The 24,351-nt window shown below is 36.7% G+C and overlaps 1 protein-coding gene across 1 annotated transcript in view; it reads right to left on the bottom strand.

The window, feature by feature from the left end:
- Window positions 1-24,351, bottom strand: part of FMN2 (formin 2) — a 332,811-nt gene that overhangs the window by 88,945 nt on the left and 219,515 nt on the right. Inside the window, 1 exon segment of the mRNA XM_023519245.1 lies at window positions 1,885-1,977. Coding sequence (XP_023375013.1) covers window positions 1,885-1,977 — 93 coding nt within the window.

The raw sequence follows: 24,351 nt of genomic DNA on the forward strand, positions 1-24,351 counted from the left end.
TACAACAATGCTCTTTTAGTTTAACATGAAAAGGTATTAAAATTGCTAATATCTCAATTTCATAAGGAATTTAAAAGATCTTTCTGGAAGATCATTAAAATCTGAATAGATACTCATCCATTTAGCACGACTGGACAATGCTCTCTTCCCTACATGTGAACTACTAAACAAATCCTGAAGGTGTCTACACATCCTTTGAATCAACATAAATAATTATCAAAGATATCATACGTTGGTGATAAGATATCATATGTTGGTGACATGTATGATTTGAACACATGACTTCTTATAAATTCCAATGGGTTGTAAAATATAATTTCACTATTCATCAAAAAAATTAAGATTTAGTCATATAAAAACAATCACAATGTCTGGCCTACCAAATGTAGACTCAGAATATTATGTAATAAATCACATAGAATGTAGTCAATAATATACGTGACCAATGTTTACATTTTGGATGTGAAACTCAGCAAACTATTTGATTTTTTTGAATAAGTCCTAGGATTAAGAACTCCTTTCTTTCCTTAAGCCCCAAATGAGTATTTCATGCTTTTATCTAAATGACCTGTTACTTTCTAAAGTTAAAGATATATTTTCCTGATCCTAAAACCCAAGTGGATGGGAAAAGCAGGACAATTTTATCCACTAGAAAGAGTGGAGTGAACCTCGGAGTCTTCTAATGTACTATAACCACAGGACTAATGATTTTGGCCAAAGGACTTTTGGAACCACTAAGCAGATTTTCCATTCTTAGTCACGAGGAACTCGAAATTTGAAAATGACAATCATTTTGATTTATGAATCCAACCAGAATTCTATTTCAATCTTCATGAGTATCTTAAATGATTAAGCAGTATTTTCCCATCTAAAAAAAAAAAAAGCTGTACTTTATTTAATCAAAGTGTGGTATGACTCATTCATTATAAATTATTCTTAAGGACACTTGAACAATCTATAAAAACCTAACAAACAGAGGACGGAGTCAATCTCCAGAGTGCTCCTGGGCCTCTGTGTCATGCCATGCCAGCCTCCAGGAGAATTCCTGAAGCTGTAAGAGCTGTCCTAGAGCACGGCATGGTACAAATCTGATCTTCTGTATAACATTCCAAGACTGAAGTATTTTGAGTACCAAATCATTTGATATAATTTTAAGTTTCAGTGACCTCAAATAGCAAGACTTTTAATATATTTTTTCCTCTTTAAAAAAAATTGTTTTAGTATCTTGTAAAAGTTTCCATCTCTGCTTATCTCATGGGGTTATAGGAAGAATCAATGAGATATTTATAAAGTTTTTAAGTGATCTGAAAAAAGGGGTTAAATATCCATTGGTAATAATGTGTCTAGAAAAAACAGCACAGATTTTCTTCTGAAGATCTAAAAAACCATTATATGCTTTTTCCTTTGGGTATGTTTTGACAAACCGAATAAATGGGAGATTGAACCAAGGTCATGATTACATTAATGACACAGCTATCATTTAATTAAAAAAAAGAATATCTAATTTTTTATCACAAAAAGCATTATCTATGACCTTTGAGCAAATTGGTGTGTTACTTGAGCCTTGACTTCCTCATGTGTAAATAGGGGTAATAATATCTACTACTTTTACTTTAAAAAATTTAAATGTCTTTATAAATATGAACAATTTAAACTAATACTTAGTATATTTACTATCAGGCAAAAAACCAAAATCAATAATAAAGGGCATTATCCACAAAATAGCATGTTTGGATAATGCCCGGCCTCTCACAATTCTGTTACTCATGATTAAATTTCATCTGTTCTTCAACAATGTCAACACAATCCCCTTTAGCCAATGTGTATTGTCTACCTTTTTGCTGAGAAGGGAAGGAAGATACAACACATCTCTCTGGAATTTACCTTGAATAATAAATTGTTCCATGTTTTCTTTGAAAGGCTGCATGTGCTCTTTTGAGGAGACCTGGTACACTTTCTCAGCTTCAACCTCACAGGCTGAAATTAGAAAGAGACATTGTTTTGAGTGTGCTGCTGTTAATGGCGCATTCGAACGATTTTAACAACATGTTAGCTAATGGTAGAACCACTCCAATTGCATATGTTCTGTACATATTTTGTAAACATCCAAATACTGACATGAGAAGCCTATGATCAGGGCTTTCTACTAGATGTCTATAAAAAGAAATTCTGCAGAAATCTGTAGTTTGATTACATCCAAACCAATCACTTAAGCAAGTTACTTTTATACTTTTCATGTATAAAACAGGCAAGATACTAAGGTATACTCCACAGTGTACTCAGAAACACTTTCTCAAAAAAACATAAACAACACTTGGGCATGCTAAAATCTAAGAAGGGTGTAGGCACATGTAGGTTCTCTTCGCCCACTGGCCCCTCAACACCTCTGCTTAAGTTACCCCTTATGGGCTGGAGGCTGGTGACTGTCCAATGCGTATCCTTATCCCAGGCATCTCAAAGCTATAGACTCCCATGTTAAGATGTCCACCAATATCAAATTGTCAGTATTTTCAGTACTCATCACAGCCTGCTCTAAATAAGCTATCCCCTCCTTCTCCCTACACTGGTGGTACTACCACCCAGCTTAAATAACTCAGGCCAAGACAGAAGACTTATCCCACTATAGTTTGTGCACACAGGGCTAAAGCTGTTAAAGCTGAGTAATTCATTTTGTGCCCTACCAATCTCCAATTATACAGTCTTCCGAGTACACTTCTTCCTATCCATCCATACCCAGCGTCTGGTTCAGTTTTCACCCCAGGACAAGGGGGGCAATCTTTCCCTTAACTTTGCATCTCTTTTTTTCTACGGAACATGGGTGAATTATGGATAGAGTAAAATCAATGCTTTGGATAAAATGGAACTAGATCCAAGTCTATTTCTACTACTAGCTATGTAATCTTAGGCTAGTTAAATGATCTGATCCCCAGCTACATTTGGAACTTGAAGTGCTAAGCACTAAGTTTGCTGTTAGGAAGCTCTTAAAAAAAAAAAAAAGACAGCCATTAATGACATCTGTGTATCTTTGTCTCTCATTATAGCTCATATCTCTTGAATCCAAGGGAAAATCTATTCACCTCCATGTGTCTAGTGTCTAAAATACAAAGAAAACACTAAAACTTCATGTGAAAGAGTTTTCAACTGTGCCCATGATCAGAACATTCCTTAATCTGAATATTAAGTCTCCATTAGTGGCCAATGTATAAAACCATGTAAGTCTTATGCAAAGAGCACCAAACCCCCAACCCAAATTTCCAAATCTCTTCATTGTGATATAAAATCTGGATAATTGCCTTACTATATTAAAAAGGAATGGCTGAGGTTGGTGGCTCATGCCTGTGGTTTCAAGAACTCAGGATGCTGAGACAGGAGTATGGCTTGTTGCTAGTGGTTTGAGGCTACTGTGAGCTATGATCACATCACTACACTCCACCCAGGGAGAGACAGTGAGTACTTGTCTCTTTTTAGAGAGAGAGAAAGAGATAAAGAAAAAGAGAGAGAGAAAGGAAAGGAAAGAAAGAGGAAAGAAGAAAGAGTCTGTTGGACAAATATAAAAATAGAATGTTAAGTTCTAGAGTTTATATATTGTCAAATATTCTCATATGTGTATATGTATCTCTCTGTGTGTGTGTATATATATATATATATATATTTTTTTTTTTTTGGAATACAGAGTCTTACTTTGTTGCCGTTGGTAGAGTGACATGGCACCATCTCAAATTCTTGGGCTCAAGTGATCCTCCTGCCTCAACCTCCTGACTAGCTGGGACTACAGATGCTGGCTAGTTTTTCTACTTTAGTAGAGATGGGGTCTCACTTTTGCTCAGGCTGGTTTCAAACTCCTAAGCTCAAGCAATCCACCACCTCAGCTTCCCAGAGTGTAAGGATCACAGGTGTAAGTCACTGTGCCTGGCATCTGATATATATTCAATATACATTATATACTTATATGTTTATTATAGACAAATAAGTTCATGTGATGAGAAAATATATAAGAGCTAAGGAAATTTCTTTAGAAGCCTTGACACCATTCTCTTAACTGCAAACACATCATGCTGCATGCATATCATATTGGCTATTACTTATCATCTTCAAAATTGGTATGTGACTATGTAAATTTTTTTAAAATACCAAACACTATAATCTTACAAACTTGAAGGGTCATTTAGAAATATTATTAAAAACAGAACAAAGATAGAGTTCCTGGAAAACTTGCATTACAGTTGAATCCAAATATTAAAAAACATTTGTCAGGAAACTGTTGGCATAACTGAGTTATTCCAATCATGTCAACTTTTGTTTAAAGACCTCTCTGAGTCAAAAAGATTTTATATCGTGTTAAAGGGCTAATATTGGAAAGCATGCATTAGACTTCCAAATACAAAGAATAGCACAGCCAGAGGAGAGGAAAAAAAAATTCTCTTAGATAATCCCACTGGAAAATGGGCTTCCAGACATCCATGCAGCCAACAGAGGGGCTGGGCTTCCAGATAACCATGCCATCCAACAGAGGGGCATGTCATGGGCCAGAGCCACTTTATAACTGCCTCTACACCAAGGACATCACGTGACACTCCCTGAAATGAAACATGACCATTTGGAGTTTAGTTATTTGGGGCAGGAGGTAACTGGTATATTCCAGCTGTAATTTATAAATATCTCCAAGTTCAATCAATGTTAATCAGAGTTTAGAGTCGCTGCTTTTCTGAGAGCTTCCAGGTTTCACTGATACCTACACACCCGCCTCTACCAGTATGAAGGAAATCATATAACAGATAAAAGGGAGAGAAAATGACGACATTTAGATCAGAAAATGCTTTCTTCTAAAACCTAATTGTTTTCCACGTAAGCCTGGTCTGTATATGATTCTGGATTTACTTTCTAGAAACAAAAAACATTGTGGCTACTTGATGCAGATCAATGCAGGCAGCGAGATGCTTATAAAACAGGTTGTAAGTGCAGAGAGATTGGGCCCTGCACTTGGTCTCCTAGAATGACTCCCACTAGGAGAGCTGCTATCTATGCCACAATCAGGAACACAGACTCAACTGTTGGTTTTAGATTCAAACTTGCTAAGTCTGCACCATCAAATTGTTGCCCTCTGTCTCCATCTGCCTCTCAGTACTCACAGAGGTAGTGACTGGGTACTGGAATAATGATTTGGGAAAACCCGATCTCTCCTTGTCACTACTTGAAAATCAAAACCAAAACAAAACAAAACATGGAAACTGCAAAAAAGATAATGCCTGGCCTCACCATCTCTCATAATATCATACATATATTGACGAAAGAAGAAAATCACAGAGAGAAAGGCACAGATTCAAGAAATATTTTGGAGATAAAACCAGCAGAGCTTGGCAACTGACTAGAATGTAAGTCATCCTTCACAAAGAGGCGGACTTCTGAATCCACTGGGGGTCTTTTTAGAATCTACCTTCCAGGGTTCCAGCCCAAGTTATTTTTGAAAAGTAATCTCCAAGGATAAGACTCATAAAAAAGATCATACAGCGATTCTACTGTATGCTGATGAGTAATGTAGGGAGGGCAAGGAAGGATACTGAAAATTGAATGGATTTGTAGCATGGGTGGCCAAGGGGATGGAGAATCCAGGAGGAAGAGCAGGTTTCAGAGGAAAGAAAATGGAACATACAGGCATGGTGTTCATGCTCATATGATGTATGAGTTTGCAGATCAGATAATCAGAATACCACTTAAATAAGGAGCCTACAGTGAGGTGTGGGTCAGTGTTGAACACTTGAAGAATACCAACCTTAAGGAAGAAGCAGAGAAAGGAAGACCATGAAGAAAGAAGATTTAGGAGGAATTGTGAGATGTTACATGGAAAATCAGAAGTGACTGGGGCTAATGAAGCTAATGGCGTAGTGAGTATTAAGAGTGGGTCATGGGTGGTGCCTATGTCTCAGTGAGTAGGGCACTGGCCCCATATACAGGAGGTGGCAGGTTCAAACCCATTCCCAGCCAAAAAAAAGAGTGGGTCAAATGCAAGACACACAGAATAAGAGGTAGAAATAAAATATCTATTCAATTTGGCAAATAGTGACAACAGTTTCAGTGGTGCTAGAGATAAAAGACAACCTGTAACAGAGTAAGGAAGGAACAGGAAGTAATGAATCCATAAACCCAGAAGGTGACCAGAAATCTAATCAGCTCAAACATCCAGAGACACTTGCCCAGCAAAGGTGTGCTGGGTCACAGAAAGAATGACAGATAAATGAACACAAATAATTCACAATTTCTGGAAAATTCTCACAATATTTTAGTTTTTACTAATCGTGGATCATTAGGCACAACTGTATACTAGAAAACATACTATGTATATGAACTACTCCATCCAAAATATGGATTTTAGAAAAATCTGATCCCTGACAATTAAATGTCCAAATATTAATCTCTAAATAGTTCCTTATTGCATGAATACAATGAAAGAGGACAGAGATTTCGTACACCCACAAATCCCACAGCACCTTAGCAATGTCATAATTTCTATGGCTTCTGAGGTCACTAGTTTATCATAAACAATGCCACCATAGTTATTTAAATAATCTAAATGAATCCACTATACTAGTAATAAAGTAATCATGAAATGACACTAATTCTACATTATTTAATTGATATAGGCCATATCTATATAAATACCATCATTTTAAATAACAAAAAATTTCACACATTTTTGTACTCTCTAGGAGTTTCAGGAGTTGTCACTGCTGCTGATTCATTTACCTTCAAGCTTGAACATATTTAATAACACCAAAGTTTTATAACATGTGTAAGAGATCAAGTCATGAAAAGTAAAAGATGGACAGTTATTCAATGTCTGGAACGTTCTGGTTTGCATGAGAACATTTCTTGTGACCAGGGCTCACTACTTTTGAGGTCAGCCCTTCTAGAGTTTCAGCCCTTGTCTTTAAAGTGTCCTCCATGTAGAAAAGATGTCTGCCCACCTCTAACTCCACATACTGAACTTTTTCTTCTTCTTTGGTACAACACATAGTAAGTCTAATTTTAGGATAACAAAATTTCATTTCAATTATCAATTCTAATCTCATAGTAATATGTTTCCCCAAAAATAAGACCTACCCCAAAAATAAGCCCTTGCAGAATTTCTAGGCATTTGTTAAATATAAGCCCTACCCCAATAATAAGACCTAGTGATGGGCGTAGCTATGCAGATATGCTGCATAGCCATGCCATGCATTTCAGCACAGAGAGGAAGACATCCCTTGAAAATAAGCCCTATGGTGTCTTCTTGAGAAAAAAATAAATATAAGACAGTGTCTTATTTTCAGGGAAACATGGTAGTAGGTATGTGGAGTATATTCTTTAGATAGATTCAGAGGCATGATGTAACTCAGCAAAGGGGACAAGGATACTTTCAAAAAACAAACAAACAAAAAAGATACAAGGTCCCACTATGTTGCCCAGGTTGGACTGAACATCTGAGCTCAAGGGATCTTCCTGCCTCAGTCCCCTAAGTAATCTTGATTATAGGCATGTGCTACCATGCCAGTCAGAGAAGTAGTCACAACACCACCATGGCAGTCAGAGAAGACTACTTTTAAACTGATGTTTGCTACAGGATAGAAGAAGGTAGTTCAGGTAGTTTTTCATATATTTGGAAACAATTCTGTTTTATTTTCATTTCAACTTTAAAGTATGAACTTCCTTACTTGATACTCCACGAGCTTAAAACCATGGAATGATCCAGAATTCTAAAGGAACTGGTTTTCACTCAAGACACTCAGAGCAATCTGTTCTGATAAGGAACATGAGTGCATGTGTGTGGTGAAACATGATTCTAGAGTCTATGGAATATAGTGATGATTCACAAAGATATACCTTTCAACAGTCACCCATCTGCCCAATTCTAATGCATGCATGTGGGTGCAGAATCTTAAGAAAGATTCCTAATAACATCCCAAATAAAAAAACAGACCCACTCAAGGTTCTTAGCACCAATGACATTTCTATTGTGATTTTTCTCAAGTGGTTAAAAAGGTTTTATTTGTTGATTATTTTGTGTTCTCTAAAGATCCTAGTTATCAAGGTTTTATCTGATTCATAATATGCAAATATCTTTTCTCATTCTGAAGGTTGTCTGTTCACTTTCGTTGTTGTTTCCTTAGCTGTACAAATGGAAGCTTTTCAGTTTAGTTAAGTCCCATTTGTTTATTTTTGTTGTTGTTGCAATTGCCATGGAAGTCTTCTTCATAAAATCTTTCCCTAGGCCAATATCCTCAAGTGTTTTCCCCACACTTTCTTCAAGGATGTTTATTGTTTCATGCCTTAGATTTAAATCTTTTATCCATCTTGAATTAATTTTTGTAAGTAGTGAGAGGTGTAGGTCCAGTTTCAGTCTTTTACATGTGGTTATACAGTTCTCCAAATGCCATTTATTGAATAGGGATTCTTTTCCCCAGTGTATGTTCTTGTTTGGTTTATCAAAGATCAGGTGGCTGTAAGATGTTAGTTTCATCTCATGGTTTTCTATTTGGTTTCAAATGTCAGTGTCTCTATTTTTGTGCCAGTACCATGATGTTTTGGTCACTGTGGCCTTGTAGTATAGCAGAAAGTCTGGTAGGATGATACTCTCAGATTTGTTTTTATTACTAAGAATTGCCTTGGTTATACAGGGTTTCTTCTGGTTCTATATAAAATTAAGAATTATTTTTCTAGTTCTTGAAAGTATGATGATAGTATTTTAACCAGATTGCATTGAATCTATAGATTGCTTGGGTAGAACAGACATTTTGACAATGTTGATTCTTCCTAGCCTTCAGCATGGTATGTTCTTCCATTTGTTAATATCCTCTGCTATTTCTTTTCTTAGGGCCTAATTTTTTTTGTAGAGGTCCTCCACTGGGCAAGAGACACGAAGAGAACCTTCTCTAAAGAAGACTGACAAATGGCTAACAAACATATCAAAAAATGCTCATCATCCTTAATCATCAGAAAAATCCAACCAAAACTATCCTGAGATAGCACCTAACCCCAGTGAGAATAGCTCACATCACAAAGTCTCAAAGCTATAGATGCTAGAGTGGATATGGAGAGAAGGGAACATTTTTACATTGCTTGACTGCAAACTAATACAGTCTTTTTGGAAGGAAATATGGAGAACTCTCAAAGAACTCAAATTAGACCTCCCATTTGATCCTGCAATCCCATTACCTGGCATCTACCCAGAAGAAAAAAAAAGTCCTTCATCATAAGGACATTTGCATTAGACTGTTTATCAAAGCTAAATTTATAATCACCAAAATGTACAAACAGCCTAAATGCCCACCAACCCAGGAATGGATTAACAAGCTGTGGTATAGGTATACCATTGAATACTATTCAGACACTAAGAAAGATGGAGGCTTTACATCTTTTGTATTAACCTGGATGGAGGTAGAACACAGTCTTCTTAGTAAAGCATCACAAGAATGGAGAGGCAAGAATCCAATGTACTCAATTCTACTATGAAGACTGTAGACGAGCTAATACAGGGGTGGGGTGGGGTGGGGGAATGAGCAAGTAGGGAGAGGGGAGGAGGGTGGGGGGATGGGAGGTCATGGTGTATGGCACACTTCTTGGGGGGTGAGATACAATTACAAGAGGGACTTTAACAAATGCAATCAGTATAACCTAATTCTTTGTACCTTCAATGAATCTCAAATAATAAAAATAAATTTTTAAAACAGTTTTTTATTTGGTTGAGGTTTTATGGGATAGAACACAGGGTTGAAAGTGTTAGGCACTAGGGACAGAGTGATCTGGACAGAATCCAAGCATCACTGCTGGCGCTGAGCACTGATAACAATACTCACTGGACACAGCAAATATCTTAGCCCTAAGTCATATTTAGCAGTGATAAGAAAAAGGCAGGACAGAAGAGCAGTCAACAGAATGTGTTAAAAGTTAATTGTGCTGTTAAAGAAAAACTCCTTGTTTTTGAACCTTGACTCTCTCTTTGAAGCTTTCTGCTATGCTGTATTTTCTCAGGCCTGAGAATTCAATGAAAGCCTATGAGGATTGTTGAGGGGTGGAGGCTGCACACTTGAATTTCCACATGGAGATTGTTTGTCTCCTGTTTGCTTCCCGGGTCACTCAGTTCAACGCAGTATAGACTGAGTATGTGTTATTTATTTTGCATCAAGTGGTACCAGCAAGGTTTGATATTTAAAAAGACATTCTCCCATTATTTGAATATTTATCTTTTTTAACAAGGTCAACAATGCTATGAGAAAAAAAGGTACTGATAATCACAAATAACATTTATGTAAGTTAAAGATTTGTTTAACTCTAAAGCTTTTACTGTCTCATAGTAAAAAGATGAGGCAAAAACTTTCTTTTAGAGTTTAAATGCATGATATTTCACACATTTCTGCCATTTCAATGGATACTGCATCATTTGTAGTATGAAAAAACAACATAAAAGAAGTGTCTACATAGTCAAGAATGATCTGTGTGTATTTCAAGATCATTGTGCTTGTTAGAAGTTGCAACTATCAGTCAACCAGCCAAGGCCTATGGAATTTTGATGTTCAACAATAAACCACTGTACATACAAATCCACATACAAATGAAATACAATCATTTTAATCAAACGTCTTTCTGAAGACACTGATGTAACAATGGATAACATAATGTATCACTTACTAAAGACTATCTTCTCCTGAACAAAAAAAAATGAACATGACTATTTCTAGCCATTCCTTTTTTAAAATGTTTTTTATTAAATGATAGCTGTGTACATTAATGCATCCATTCCTTTTCTTTTTTCAAAGAATAAGTGTATTTCCTAAGGAGAGTTTTTGATCTCTGAGAACAAACTTATAAATAGACATAATGCTAAATCAGAAATTTCCATAGAAAAGTGAGACAAATTGTAAAAATTTGTTGAAATCCCATAGATGACCCTATAAGACTGCAGAAAAAGGTACATATGGCCTCCTCCCAGTAATGCTGATGATTAATACTTCTCATAACATATAAAAGACCAAGTTAATTTTAAAAAGAATTAAAGTTATACCAAAATTTGTTTTAAAGAAATATATAAATGGGCACAATGTAGGGGCATGTGGCACAACTTCTGGGTACAGGACATAACTACAATAGGGACTCTACCTAACAAATTCAAATATTGTGACTTGGTTGTTTAACCTAAAATTTTAAATATATATATAAATATATATACAAAAAGGGCAAGCTAATAAATAGAAATGATGGAATTCAAAATCCTTGACGGATGGTAAAACTAGGAGGTTAAAGCATGATAAGGAACAAGGTATTTTTATACTCTCAAACAATCACTTCACAAAGCACTTGTTAATTATAAAAGGGGAAAAAAGTAATGTTTGCTTGGAGGACCGAGACAGATACCACCTAAACCAACAGACCCAAGTGAGGTTTTCCCACCACAGGTGATGGGCCTGCAGATGGGGCATCTGCGGGTCACTTCTGCAGACAAACCCATGTGGAGAGACATCTAATAAACAAGAAGCCTGTACACTTTAAAAATGGCCAGGTCCAGAAAGACAAAAACAAAGGAACATCTCCAGATTAAAGAAAACAAAGGAGACGTGACAATTAAATGCAATATGTGATTTTGGATTAGGAAAAACAGCTATAAAGAACACTTTGGACTATGGCTTGTGGATTAGATAATACTGTTTATTGGCATTACACTTCTTGAACTGGATAACTGTGCTATGTAAAGTTAAAGGATATCCAAAGTCTTAGGATATATATATGGAAGTATTGAGGGGTAAAAGAGCATGATGTCTCGGACTTACTCTGATATGGTTCAGAAAAACCATATGCATATTCTGATATGTATGTACAAGTAGGACACATGTCTACACGGTGATTCAGAAAGATGGGACGGGAGGGAGCGATGCAGCAAGAAATAAACAACTGATGGGCTAAGTCAGTGATTTTCAACTAGGGTGCTGTGGCACACTGGTGTGCCAGAAGAGGATCTTAGATGTGCTGCAAAAATTTTTAAAGGTCACAAATTATTTTTAAAAGCAGTTCAAAGTATAGTAAGTATATTCTTTTTTTACTCTTTTTTTTTGATCAACATAATTAAACTGGGCTATGAAAGTTTAAATGTAGGTTCAAGTCTGCCATGATATAAAAAAAGGCTGAAAGACACTGGTGCAGGTGTCCCATAGATTATTTTACAACCAGATATATAGGTCTTTCCGGTCACCCTCCCACCACCCAGTCGCCCTTCTCCCCTCCCCATCCCCACCCCCTCCCCATATCTAACAAGGGTACAAGTGAACTTTTCTAGAACTAGAATATAAATGTTTTGACACAATGACTAAGCAAATGACATGAAATCTATGTGAACCAGCTTGATGAAAGTATGTCAAATTGTATATGAAAACACTACACTGTACCTCATGTTTGCATTAATGTATACAGCCATCATTTAATAAAAAAAATTATTTTACAACCTCTCTGTATATCTGAGTTATTGCAAACTAAAAAGTTACAAACACTGATAATAACAATGACAACAAAAGAATGACAATATGTCCCTGTCTGTCTTACTTGGACTCTTAAGATTCTAACACAAGATGCTGCACCACATTTTCTTGTTTGGAGTGTTAAGGATAGTCAAGTACCCATGAAGCTTGATTTCTGCAACATCTGGCTCAAGTGTAAGAGTCAGAACACAAAGCATTTCTTTAGTTGATGGTCTGACACTTCAGGGTGATGGCGAAGGCATCGGGAAGAGTTGCCAAGCAGATATTTAAAGATGACTTCCAAGCTCCACTCTCCTAAATCAGTAGAAACATCTAACTTTCCTGAGAAAGTTATGAAAGCTTATTATGTCATCATCCTTAACTATATTTAAGAAGTAGATGAGGTATCTAATAAAATAACAAAAGTACACCTATTACAAACTCTCCTGCTGTCTTTTTCTCCAAAATGTCATTAAATTCTAACTTGGCATGTAATTGGTGGCATGTAGAACCAGCCTAAAAGCATGATAGTCTCCTGGGCATTTCTAGAGTAGTACTGTCACCACAGGATGCTATTATCTTCCAATCTTGATATGCAAAGATGCCACAACTAGAGGGAGTAATTGCCAGAAAAGATGTTTAGTCACACACAAAAGTTTAGTAAACACCCCACACACTCGAGCTACAGTGACTAACATCTGCCAGCTGAAAGAGATGCCACTGCGACCATCACTTGCTTTAGGAATGCTGTCTTGTTAATGAGTTCCACTGCAGTATAAAATTAGTTGAGGAGTGCAAAAATACTTAATGATGGCACAGGTGCTCTATGAAAAGTGCCATATAAGAGAAGGAAGAGAAACACACATGCAGGAAGAAAGGAGAACCAATCCGAAGAAAGAGAAAATTACAAAGTACTCGAAACGCAGAGTGAGTGACTGAAAGGCTGAAGAGGCGCCATCTTGCCTCTCATTCAAAGCATCGGTGTCAGGAAGAAACCAAGTGATGTCAAGAACTTATTAGGGTATTTGTGGTTTTTAAGTTGGGGAAGCTTCAAAGTCTACTAACTATATCACAAAAGAAAAATAAAAAGAATTAACATTGACTTAAAGGTTTATAAGTATTTTAGGAATTCAAAGCAATGGATCAATGTGGTTGTAAGGAAATGATTTGCAAAGTGATAGAATACATTTAGGGTTATTAAGGATTTATACTAAGGATATATACTAAGATATACTATGTAGTATCTTTAGAGATTAAGTTGTCTGTGAACCTGGATGAAGAAACTGAAGGCACTTTTAGACATCTAATAGTGAAGCAGCACATCATCTAACTGCCAGGAAACCAGGCTTTCGAAGAAGGAGAACTTGATTCGACCTGTTCATCTACTACCCATGACCTGGAGACTTGGCCAAGTTCTTAAATCCTGCTAACCTTGCAATGTGGAGACAGGTTTGGCACAGGGGTTAGTACACCTGGGGAGCACAGGGATTCTGACCATGTTGACTTTATTCTGTCTTTGCTTGCATTAATTAGAAATGGCCCTGACTTCTATGAAGTCTCAGCTTTCAGAACAAGGAAGAGTTAAGATGTTCTTGATATATTACAGGGCTTACATAAACCATAAATTCCAACAGATATAGATGCAAAGCTGTGACACAAAGAGCACATGTCCCACAGACAGGTGGCAAAGGCCTGAATAGGACAAGAGTCATGGGGCTCACCGAGTTAAGTCCAATGTTGTCAAAACCAAATAAGACATGGGGGATTTATTATCTGAAATGTGCTACTTAAGCTGGGTAACACCTTTCTGCTACACTGGACATTGGTCTAGCACTCCCATACTTCCACTGTCCTGATTTTTTTCTTGAGTTTTGGAAACGGATATAACCACCTTTGATGCTATCTGGAAGGCAACCACATAAACAATGAAGCAAGAAGATGACATCGAGAAATGTTCACTGGGAAAAGAAGGGCATAGTGTGGCTAAAGTATCTCCAAAAGTTAAAAATGTTCTTAACTTTAAGGGCCATAAGAGACAGGGATGGGACCACCTTAAGAATAATATAAGATAATGACTGAAATTAAAGAATAAAATACATGAACAGTATGTCATTAATAAGATATTGTCTCTCAGCTTCAAAACTACCTTTCTACACTAGAGCCTGGGCACAGGTGGTGGGGAACTCCGCCACCTTTCTCCTTTGCCATCAGCTTTCCTGACAGGTGTCCTCAAGGAAGGGGAAAGGGAGGGGTGGGAGGAGAGAGAAAGAGGAAGAGGAGGAGGGGGGCAGAAGTAATAATTTGCTCCTCTTTCTTAAGCACTGTTTTCAGACACCTCTCATCTCAAGTCAGTGGGTGGCTGCAGTTCCTGACTTGTTTCCATCCACCCAAATCTATCATCACTACGCCTTTAAAAAGCACCAGTTTCATAGTAGGGCTGAGTATATTGGATACTTTTTATTCCATTCTTGGGATACTTTGCTAAGAATAATATTTTCCAGCTCCATCCATGTAAACATGAAGGAGGTAAAGTCTCCATCTTTCTTTATGGCTGCATAGTATTCCATGGTGTACATATACTACAATTTATTGATCCATTCGTGGATCAATGGGCACTTGGGCTTCTTCCATGACATAGCAGTTATGAATTGCGCTGCAATGTGTTCAGATACAAATATATTTATTGTAGTGTGATTTTTGGTGTTCTGGATATATAGAGCTATGATTTAATAAAAAATAAATAAATAAATAAATAAATAAATAAATAAAAAGCACCAGTACAGCCAATCCAAGCTGAGGAAGCCCCACCTCTGAGATCCCCAATCCCAGCTCTCAAAGGCACTCCCCTCTTTCCCCTTCCCACTCCTCAGGCACCACTCCCTGCAATTGTACCTCTCCTGCCATATTCTACACTCTTTGTAAAGTTCTGGGTCCTTCGCTTGCCTCAACTTCTTTACTTTATTCCGTTGACCCAAGGGATGGCAGCTGCTTCCTATACTCAGTTCAGCATTCCCTTTTTAATTTCATAGGTATAATATGTATGTATAGGATTCAGATTTAGGCACCCACTAATGATCTCATAACACAGCTCTCTAGAGTAAGTGAAGACCGTTATAACTATTTAATTTATGTTTGAACTTTAAAAACTGAAATCATACTGTTTGCATTTTTTCTACACCTTGCTTTTCCTCAAGATCATATTAATCAGATTTACCCATTGTTAATGCAAGTAAATGTAGTTTAATAGGTTTCACTATTCAACAGATGTTCTTTGAAAGAAAATATCATAATTTACTCAGCTGCCATTTTGTTGAGAAACATGTGAAGGGTTTTGGGACGGCTGCTATAAATCTGGATGCATTGTGTATCTCACCTGGTTACTTGTGTACCAGGGTGTATGCTGAGGGGCCAAGTGCTAGGTCTGAGACATTTTCAACTTAATGAGATAGTGTCAGATGGTTTTCCAAGAGAATGAATCAATTTATATTTCCATCATCAGTGTAAAAGAGTTCTGTCCAATCCACATCTTTTTCAACACTTCACATTCTCTGACTTTTAACATTTTTTTTTACTTTCTTTTGACTTTTAACATTTTAAAAAGTTGTTTCTCAAGACGATTCTCAGCAAAATTTGAAAAGTTATTGACATTTGCACTCTTTCATTTAACACACAGTCAGACCCCTCTGCAAATCACTGTTCATGTAGCTTGTAGTGCACGTTTATCAACCTTCTCCTTTGGGGCAAGTTCATCAGACAGCTTCACTGAAGAGGAATCATTTTAGCTATGCAGATTCATTTTAGCTGAGATTCATTTTAGCTCAATCCCTTAAAAGGAGGAGTAGGAGTTTTGCCAATTTAAAATAGGAAAAGAAGTGACTTGGTCGTGGAGAATGAAACATTCCCATGGAGATGCTGGCAACGATTCTAATTGGAGGGTGGGTGTGCATCATGTAAGTGTATCTCAGGTGATAATCTGTTTACGTTGGGTCCTTCAAGGAAACAGAATCTTATGGCTTTGAATTAATTTAAGTTGGCTATTACTTTAAAAGACCAATAGTTTTGCACAGTACACACTGTAACACAATCATGGATAATTATAAAATAAATCTTAACTCAAAATATCAGAGATCTAATCAGCTTTAATTAGCTGTTGCTTTCACCAGGCAGCAGAGCCACAAAAGCAAACAATCAGTTAAAAAAAAGAAAGAAAATAAGACTTTATAATTCATTTCTAATATAAATAAAAGTCATCAAATATTAGAGTTAAATGACCAGTGGGGACTTGATTTTCTTCTCATTTCTCCTTTCTACTACCAACATTGCCACTGAAAGTAATTGCAATTCAAGAGATAAATAGTACAAACATCAAAGAATCCTGAAAATGCTTACATTGAGTACATGTGCACATTTTTGCAGAGGAGGAGGTGAGGAAAAGGAGAAATACTTAAAGATTATCAACTTCAGAAAAAAATACCACAAATGAAAAAAAATCTACTTCTTTCAAAGCTTATCATACAAAGAAATCTGAACATCTCAAGCAGCAAAACATTATAGTAACCTATGTGCTGTTAATTGAAGGAAATCATGGAATGGTATAATTTTATTAGGAAGCACTTACATGTTCCCTAGGACACAGAACATTCTACGTGGGATTTGGTGACTATACAGCTATAGAAACACTCTGCTTCTCTGCATACAGCCAATATTTGAGTCAAAATTCCAAGAATGCACTGATCTCATCTCATTGAACCTGTTGATTGATTTATTCAGATTTCCTTCCATAATTTTTTTTTTTACCTGATGAAGTGTTCATACCTCATGGTTAAATTCTACCCGCAATACCTAACTCAAACCTTCCCTAATGAATTAAGATAGAACCAGGTTCACCTTCCATTTTGCATTCTGTTCCTATTTTATTAACATTGCTACTATACCACTCTGCAATCGTGTTTGTATGTTTGGCTTCTCGACCTTCCCTGAAGGGTTCCGGGCAGTGAACCCCAAAGCCGTGTTAGTGTCGCAGTGAAGAAGATGAGTTCCTGACCACATTCTCCAGATACAAGTCCAGCCCCAGCTCCCACTATCTGACATTTTTCAGGGTATTCAAAATCTCTAACTTGAAGTTACTCAATCATTAAAGAGAAGATTAATGATAATATCTATGTCATAGGGATTATATGAGTTCATGTGTGTAAAACATGGAGACAGAGTAGGCTTAGGAAGCTACCCTGAAAGGCACATCAGAATTACAGGCTGGGAGGGTCTTTCAAACCATATAGTGCATAGTCCTCACACTGGTTGTAATTTTGCTGCAAAAAGCCACATCTCAGGCATGAATATTTTGTATGCTATAGATATATACATGGTATGAATTGAGAAACCACTGGTTTCATGGGCCAACAGACGGTCAAAGCCCACATAGTTGAAAAATAAGTGAGTTTGCTCATACTCTTTCTCATACTTGAAATTCTCTTTTCTTCCCCTTGAGAGAATTGTATAGGTCTTTCAAAATCCAATTTAAATATAATTTTCCATGTCATTGCCTCTTCTGTATTTCTGTAAGATTTGGTTTATGTAATAAAAAATACACGGCATTTATTAAAACCCACAGCATAGAGGGGTTTTGTGTCACTATTGGTTTTCTTGTTAGTCTAGGAGCTATGAGGGAAGGGTCTTTTCTTTCTATATTTTGTCAATTTAATAAACACTTATTGAATGATATTTAATGCATTCAAGTATAATGTCTCTAAGATTGCTTACTGATCTAAATCGCACAAATTTTATCATTCTGTTTTATTTTAAGAAATAACACATCCACTAAAACAAATCAATTGCATTTCTAGAAAACATTTGGGTAATATTTGGTAATATCAAGTACTCGAAAACAATGTTCTTTGCCTCTGATCCCATAATTATAAATTTGAGTCTATACTAAAGAAATAGCTAAGACATTTTTTTTTTTTTTGAGACAGAGTCTCACTATGTCGCTCTAGGTAGAGTGCCGTGGTGTCACACCTCACAGCAACCTCAAACTCCTGTGCTTAAGTGACTCTCTTACCTCAGTCTTCCAAGTAGTTGGGACTACAGGCACCTGCCATAATGCCCAGCTATTTTTGTTGTTGTTGCAGTTGTCATTGTTGTTTAGCAGGCCTAGGCAGAGTTTGGATCCACCAGCCTGGGTGTATGTGACTGGCACTCTACTCACAGAGCTACAGGCACTGCCCAAGACCCAATTTTTTAAAGTCTATGCATAAGGACATTCAACATGATAAGCTGGGAAGAGTTAAATTCCCTACAAAAATCAAAGTACTCACTAAATCATAGTCACAATCATAGGATGGATTATCATGAAACCATTTCTAAATGGTTCTTGAACTGTATCAAACAGCCTGGGAAAATGTTCCTGCTACAACTTTCAGTGAAAAAAATGTAGACATAAAAATGAATACACATATCCAGTCAAACAGAATGATGGATTCATAGACTAAGCTTCTTTCTCTCTGTCGAAAACACATAGCAGGAAAAGATAACATAAAAAGAGGAAACTAAACAGACATAGTATGCTTTTAAAAAATGTAAATATCTCCTTGGACCAGAAATAGTAGAGAAGCCCAAGTTAATAAACACGGCTGAAATAAGAAGTCAACAGACACTGAATATGGAGAAAGAGACAGTAAAGAGCTGGGCTTATGTGGGGCTGGGGGACAGGAGAAGACAGGCAGGAGGGAACAGAACCCGTCTCCCCACTGGAAACCCCAGTTTATGACTGGTCTCCCCAGCTCCCCAGCTCATGGGAAAATGGCTACAATCCATTGCTTCCTGCAGCTGTCTGTGCAGGGCAGGGAGAGTTGGTAGATGTAGCTTTTCAGCCCAGACCTCAGCCAAGTAAGTCATTGACTAGCTTGGTGACTGGAGCTGCAATAAACCTAACATGGCCGTAGGGAGGGAGCTCCAAGCTGCCCCTGGAAGGTCTGGCTCTAGCTATTTCAATGTTGTCTAAAGTTCCTGAGCTGAACTGATAGTAATTTTAAAACATAACACATAATCCCTCTTTTGGAGGATACTTTTCAAGACCCCCTAGTGGATACAGAAAGGGCAAATAGTATTGGAACTATATATACTATCTTTTTTCTGAAATGTACTAATACGTATCTATACTAAAATTTAATTTATAAATGAAGCACAGATTAACAATAATGCAAACAATAATACTATTACTAATAATACTAGAGAACAATTATAACAATATACTATAGCAAAAGTTATGTGAAGGTGGTCTTTCTCCAAATACCTTATTTTCCTGTGTTTACCCTTTTTGTGCTCTGTCCGTCTGATAACCAAGATAAGTTGCTTAAGTGACTAAGGGGTGGATTAGTGGAAATTCTGGACAAAGGGATGACTTAACATTTATGAGGGATGCAGTGCGAGATTTCATCATGCTACTCAAAATGGTATACAAGTTGAAATTTATAAATTGTTTATTTCTGAAGATTTCTTTTTTGTTTTTAGATTTTTTTTTAATTTAGTCATTTGTACATAGATCATGAATACATTTATGCCATTGTGGGATTCAATGTGTTGATTATTTATACAAATTGGAGTGCTTACATCCTACTAATTAACATAGCCTTCACCTCATGTGCCCAATTACAGTGTTAAGACATTTGTGTTCTACACCTGATAGATCCAACTTGTACTTGCAATATGCTCCATAGGTGTGGTCCCCAGTCTCCCTATTACTATTTTCTGAGTGCATTTGACTATGGGTAACTGAAGCCACACAACGTAAAACCACAGAAGGTGAGGGAGGGCTACAGTAGAAAGCAATTTTTTTTAAATTCTCACTTTTCCCCTCCTCAAACATAAGAAAAAACAAGAACCACTAGGAATTAAGAATTCTAAATGGTATAGTGGAAAACTAATAGGTGGATGCTAATATCTCACTCTACACAAGTTAAGACTAGTTTTTCCTATATACTCGAATCTCTGGACATGAAAGTTGCTTCCATTTGAAAATAATATTAATGATTTTAAACATATTTTTAAAGTGAAGTATTCACATTGAAATGAGAAAGAAAGTGGTGGGAGGAGCAAAAACAGAGAGAAAAATGGTGCAGAGAAGAATCTGAATGAAAACATTCTTGCCACCTAATTACTCAATGCTCTGTGCACGTTGAGTTGACAGTCTTGTGGCAAATACTCAAATTCCCACCCAAGAAAGGCATTGAAACAGAAGTCACCATTTGGCATTACTACACCAAGAAAAGCTACTTTTCAGACAGCCAGATAAGAACAAAAGCAGATCAGGCTGCTTGAAAAACTACAAGTCACAAAGCTCAGAAAGCCAGGTGAGCACCCGGAGGAACTGGGGGAATCTTGGGAATAAGTGGAGAGACTGAGCACAGTGGATGATCTTACAGGTGCTACACTGAGGTTTGGTCATCTTACTAAAATGTCTCAGCTTTTCCTTAGAAATAAAAATCAAGTCTCTAAGCAGTAACGGAAGTGACAGAGCCAGCAGGTGAGTGACTTCATCAAAGCCAAAGAGGTAAACTATTCTGTTTATACTTTATTACAAATAGCAAAGATTTATTAGATACTTACTGCATGAAAGGTGTACCTTACACATATTATCCCATTTTCTAAACCTTTTAAAAAACAGTTCAGAAAACACACACAAAAAAAAGATGGGGAGGGGCAATCTGAATCTTCTTAAATGAATTCCATAATTTAATCACTTAAAGGAAATCATTTTTAATAGGCAACTTTGGTCAAAGCAGATAGTTTTAAAGTAAGCATATCTAAAATAACATAGTCCAATATTCTCCTGTTTTACCCCCATTTAGTCAGATGGATATATATGTCCACTTATATCCACCTCACTCCCAAAAAAGGACAGAGCAAATTTTTTTTCTGCCTTGTTGATAAGCAATGCTATATTCAGGATAAACCTTTCCTTCCTGGAAAGTGAATTTACTTTCTGTCCCCAAGATTTCCTTCTTAGTGTCACCGTACTTATTTTCCATGGAAAAACCCAAATTTTGGAAAAGTAAAAAAGGAGGTAAATTATCGGGTTTTGTCAGTTTTTAATCCTCAGAGTTTGACGGTTTTGTGAATAGCTCTTCAAGCAGATTTCATTTTTTAAGAACAGCAATATATACTTACTATTACTGTCTTTTTTGGAGAATATTTGGATTTATTTATTTTTTAAATTCCAGGTTAATATCAGGGTACAGATGATTAGGTTACAATGTTTGTCTTCGTTAGGTAAGGTTTCTGCTGGAGTTGTGTCCCCCACCCAGGAGGTGTCCCATATGCTCCTATATTGTTTCCATTAGGCAGGAAGACAAAAATTCCCCTCCCTCCTTTCCTCTCCCCCCTCCCCAATTTGAACTAAATTGACTTTTTCTCTTATGTGGGCGTGTATTAGTTTGTCTACGGGCTTTATACTAGTATTGAGTACACTGGATACCTGATTTTCCATTCTTGTGATACTTTATTAAAGAGAATGTTCTCCAGTCCCATTACTAGGCATCTACCCAGGAAAAAAAAAAATCATTTTATGATAAGGACATTTGCACCAGTTGGCTTACTGCAGCTCAATTTACAATCATTAAGATGCGGAAACAACCCAAGTGCCCATCAACCCACGAATGGTTTATACTTAACATTATTTCATGAACTATAGTTTCATTTCCCACCTTCACTGAAAGCTCTTGCGAGGCCACTGTTATTATTCTGTTATCAGCAATGCACCAGCTTTGCATTCCTCAAAATGTGTTCTACTATCTACAAAATACTACAAAACTCACCCAGATAGTAAAATGTGTTCTACTATCTACAAAAGACTACAAAACCCACCAGAAAGAAACTGTGAACGGTAAAAAGTGCTCTCTGGCCAAATAAACTGGAAGACAACTTCCTTTGGAGAATACTATGAATTCCTTTTAAATTCAACTTAACCTCACAATTTCTATATACATTTGATCATGAAACTCTCCATTTATTCAATTCTGCCAAATGTTACCAAGCTATGGGCAATGATGGGAAGATGTTATGTCAGGCAATGGTTATAGTTGTTAGTTGGTATGGACTTCTGGGTGAGGTCAGCTTTTCCCCACATAAACTGCAAACCCTCAGGGTTAAAATCATCTGCAGGCTGTTGTCTCCTCAGCTGTACAGAAATTTTTCAGTTTAATTAAGTCCCATTTGTTTATTTTTGTTGTTGCAATTGCCATGGAAGTCTTCTTCATAAAGTCTTTCCCCAGGCCAATATCTTCCAGTGTTTTTCCTATGCTTTCTTTGAGGAACTTTATCATTTTGTGCCTTAAATTTAAGTCCTTTATCCATCTTGAATCACTTTTTGTGAGTGGAGAAAGATGTGGGTCCAGCTTTAGTCTTTTACATGTGGATATCCAGTTCTCCCAGCACCATTATTGAATAGGGATTCTTACGTCCACTGTATGTTCTTGTCTGGTTTATTGAAGATTAGGTGGCTGTAAGATGTTAGTTTCATTTCCTGGTTTTCTATTTGATTCCAAATGTCTACATCTCTATTTTTGTGCCAGTACCATGCTGTTTTGACCACCATGGCCTTGTAGTACAGCCTAAAGTCTGGTATGCTTATGCCTCTGGCTTTGTCTTTATTACTAAGAACTGCCTTAGGGGGATTCCTTAGGGTTTTTTTTTTTTTTCTGGTTCTATATAAAATGAAGAATTATTTTTTCCAAGTTTTGAATGTATGCTGTTGGTATTTTAATAGTGATGGCACTGAATCTGTCGAGTGCTTTGGAAAATATAGACATTTTAACAATGCTGATTCTTCCCAGCCATGAGCATGATATGTTCTTCCATTTGTTAATTTCCTCTGCTATTTTCTTTCCTAGGGTTTCATAATTTTGTTTTTAGAGGTCCTTCACCTCCTTTGTTAGGTATATTCTGAGGTATTTCATTTTCTTTGAAGCTATGGTAAAAGGAGTTGTGTCCTTAATTAGACTGTCATCTTGGCTGTTTTTGGCATATACAAAGGCTACTGACTTGTGGACATTGATTTTATATCCTGAGACATTACTGTAGCTTTTGATGACTTCCAGGAGTCTTGTGGTTGAGTCTTTGGGGTTCTCTAAGTATAAGATCATTTTGTCAGCAAAGAGGGAGAGTTTGACCCTCTTCTGCACCCATTTGGATGCCCTTTATTTCCTTTTCTTGACTGATTATATTGGCTAGAACTTCCAGCACTATGTTGAATAGTAATGGTGACAGAGGACAACCTTATCTGGTTCCAGTTATAAGTGGAAAAGCTTTCAGTTTACTCCATTCAGTAAAATGTTAGCTGTGGGTTCATCATAGATGGCTTCAATCAGTTTGAGAAATGTGCCACCTATGCCTATACTCCTCAGTGTTCTAATTAGAAATGGATGCTAGACAACTTTTAGGGGCAAGACACAATCATAAGAGGGACTTTACCTAACAAATGCAACAAATGCAATCATTATAACCTCTCAGTGAATCCCCAACAATAAAAAAAAATGTGGAGGCCCTCAAAAGTGGCTAAGAAACTCCTTCAATATTCAATGTTCTGTAGCAACCCTATTGCTCAGGAAGGCGATACATGCATAAGTGGAGATAGTATTTGGCTACTAGTTTACCTGGTGTTAGTTACCTCTTTATTTTTCATTCCAAATCTTGTGAAAACTTGCCATTTTCATGGCTGCATGCATACTTAATACCTTAATAAGAGGGTATGTACATAAGAAAATCAGATAGTATTTCAAAGTTATGCAGCAAGAGAAACAAACATAAATCCCCTGATAATAAGATTACCATTCCTCTCATTTATCAGGGCATCTGTAAACTAGGAAATCCTACTTTG

This window comes from Otolemur garnettii, unplaced genomic scaffold (genome assembly GCF_000181295.1).
Source record: "Otolemur garnettii isolate 467f Iridium unplaced genomic scaffold, OtoGar3 scaffold00165, whole genome shotgun sequence".
Classification (NCBI taxonomy): Eukaryota; Metazoa; Chordata; class Mammalia; order Primates; family Galagidae; genus Otolemur; species Otolemur garnettii.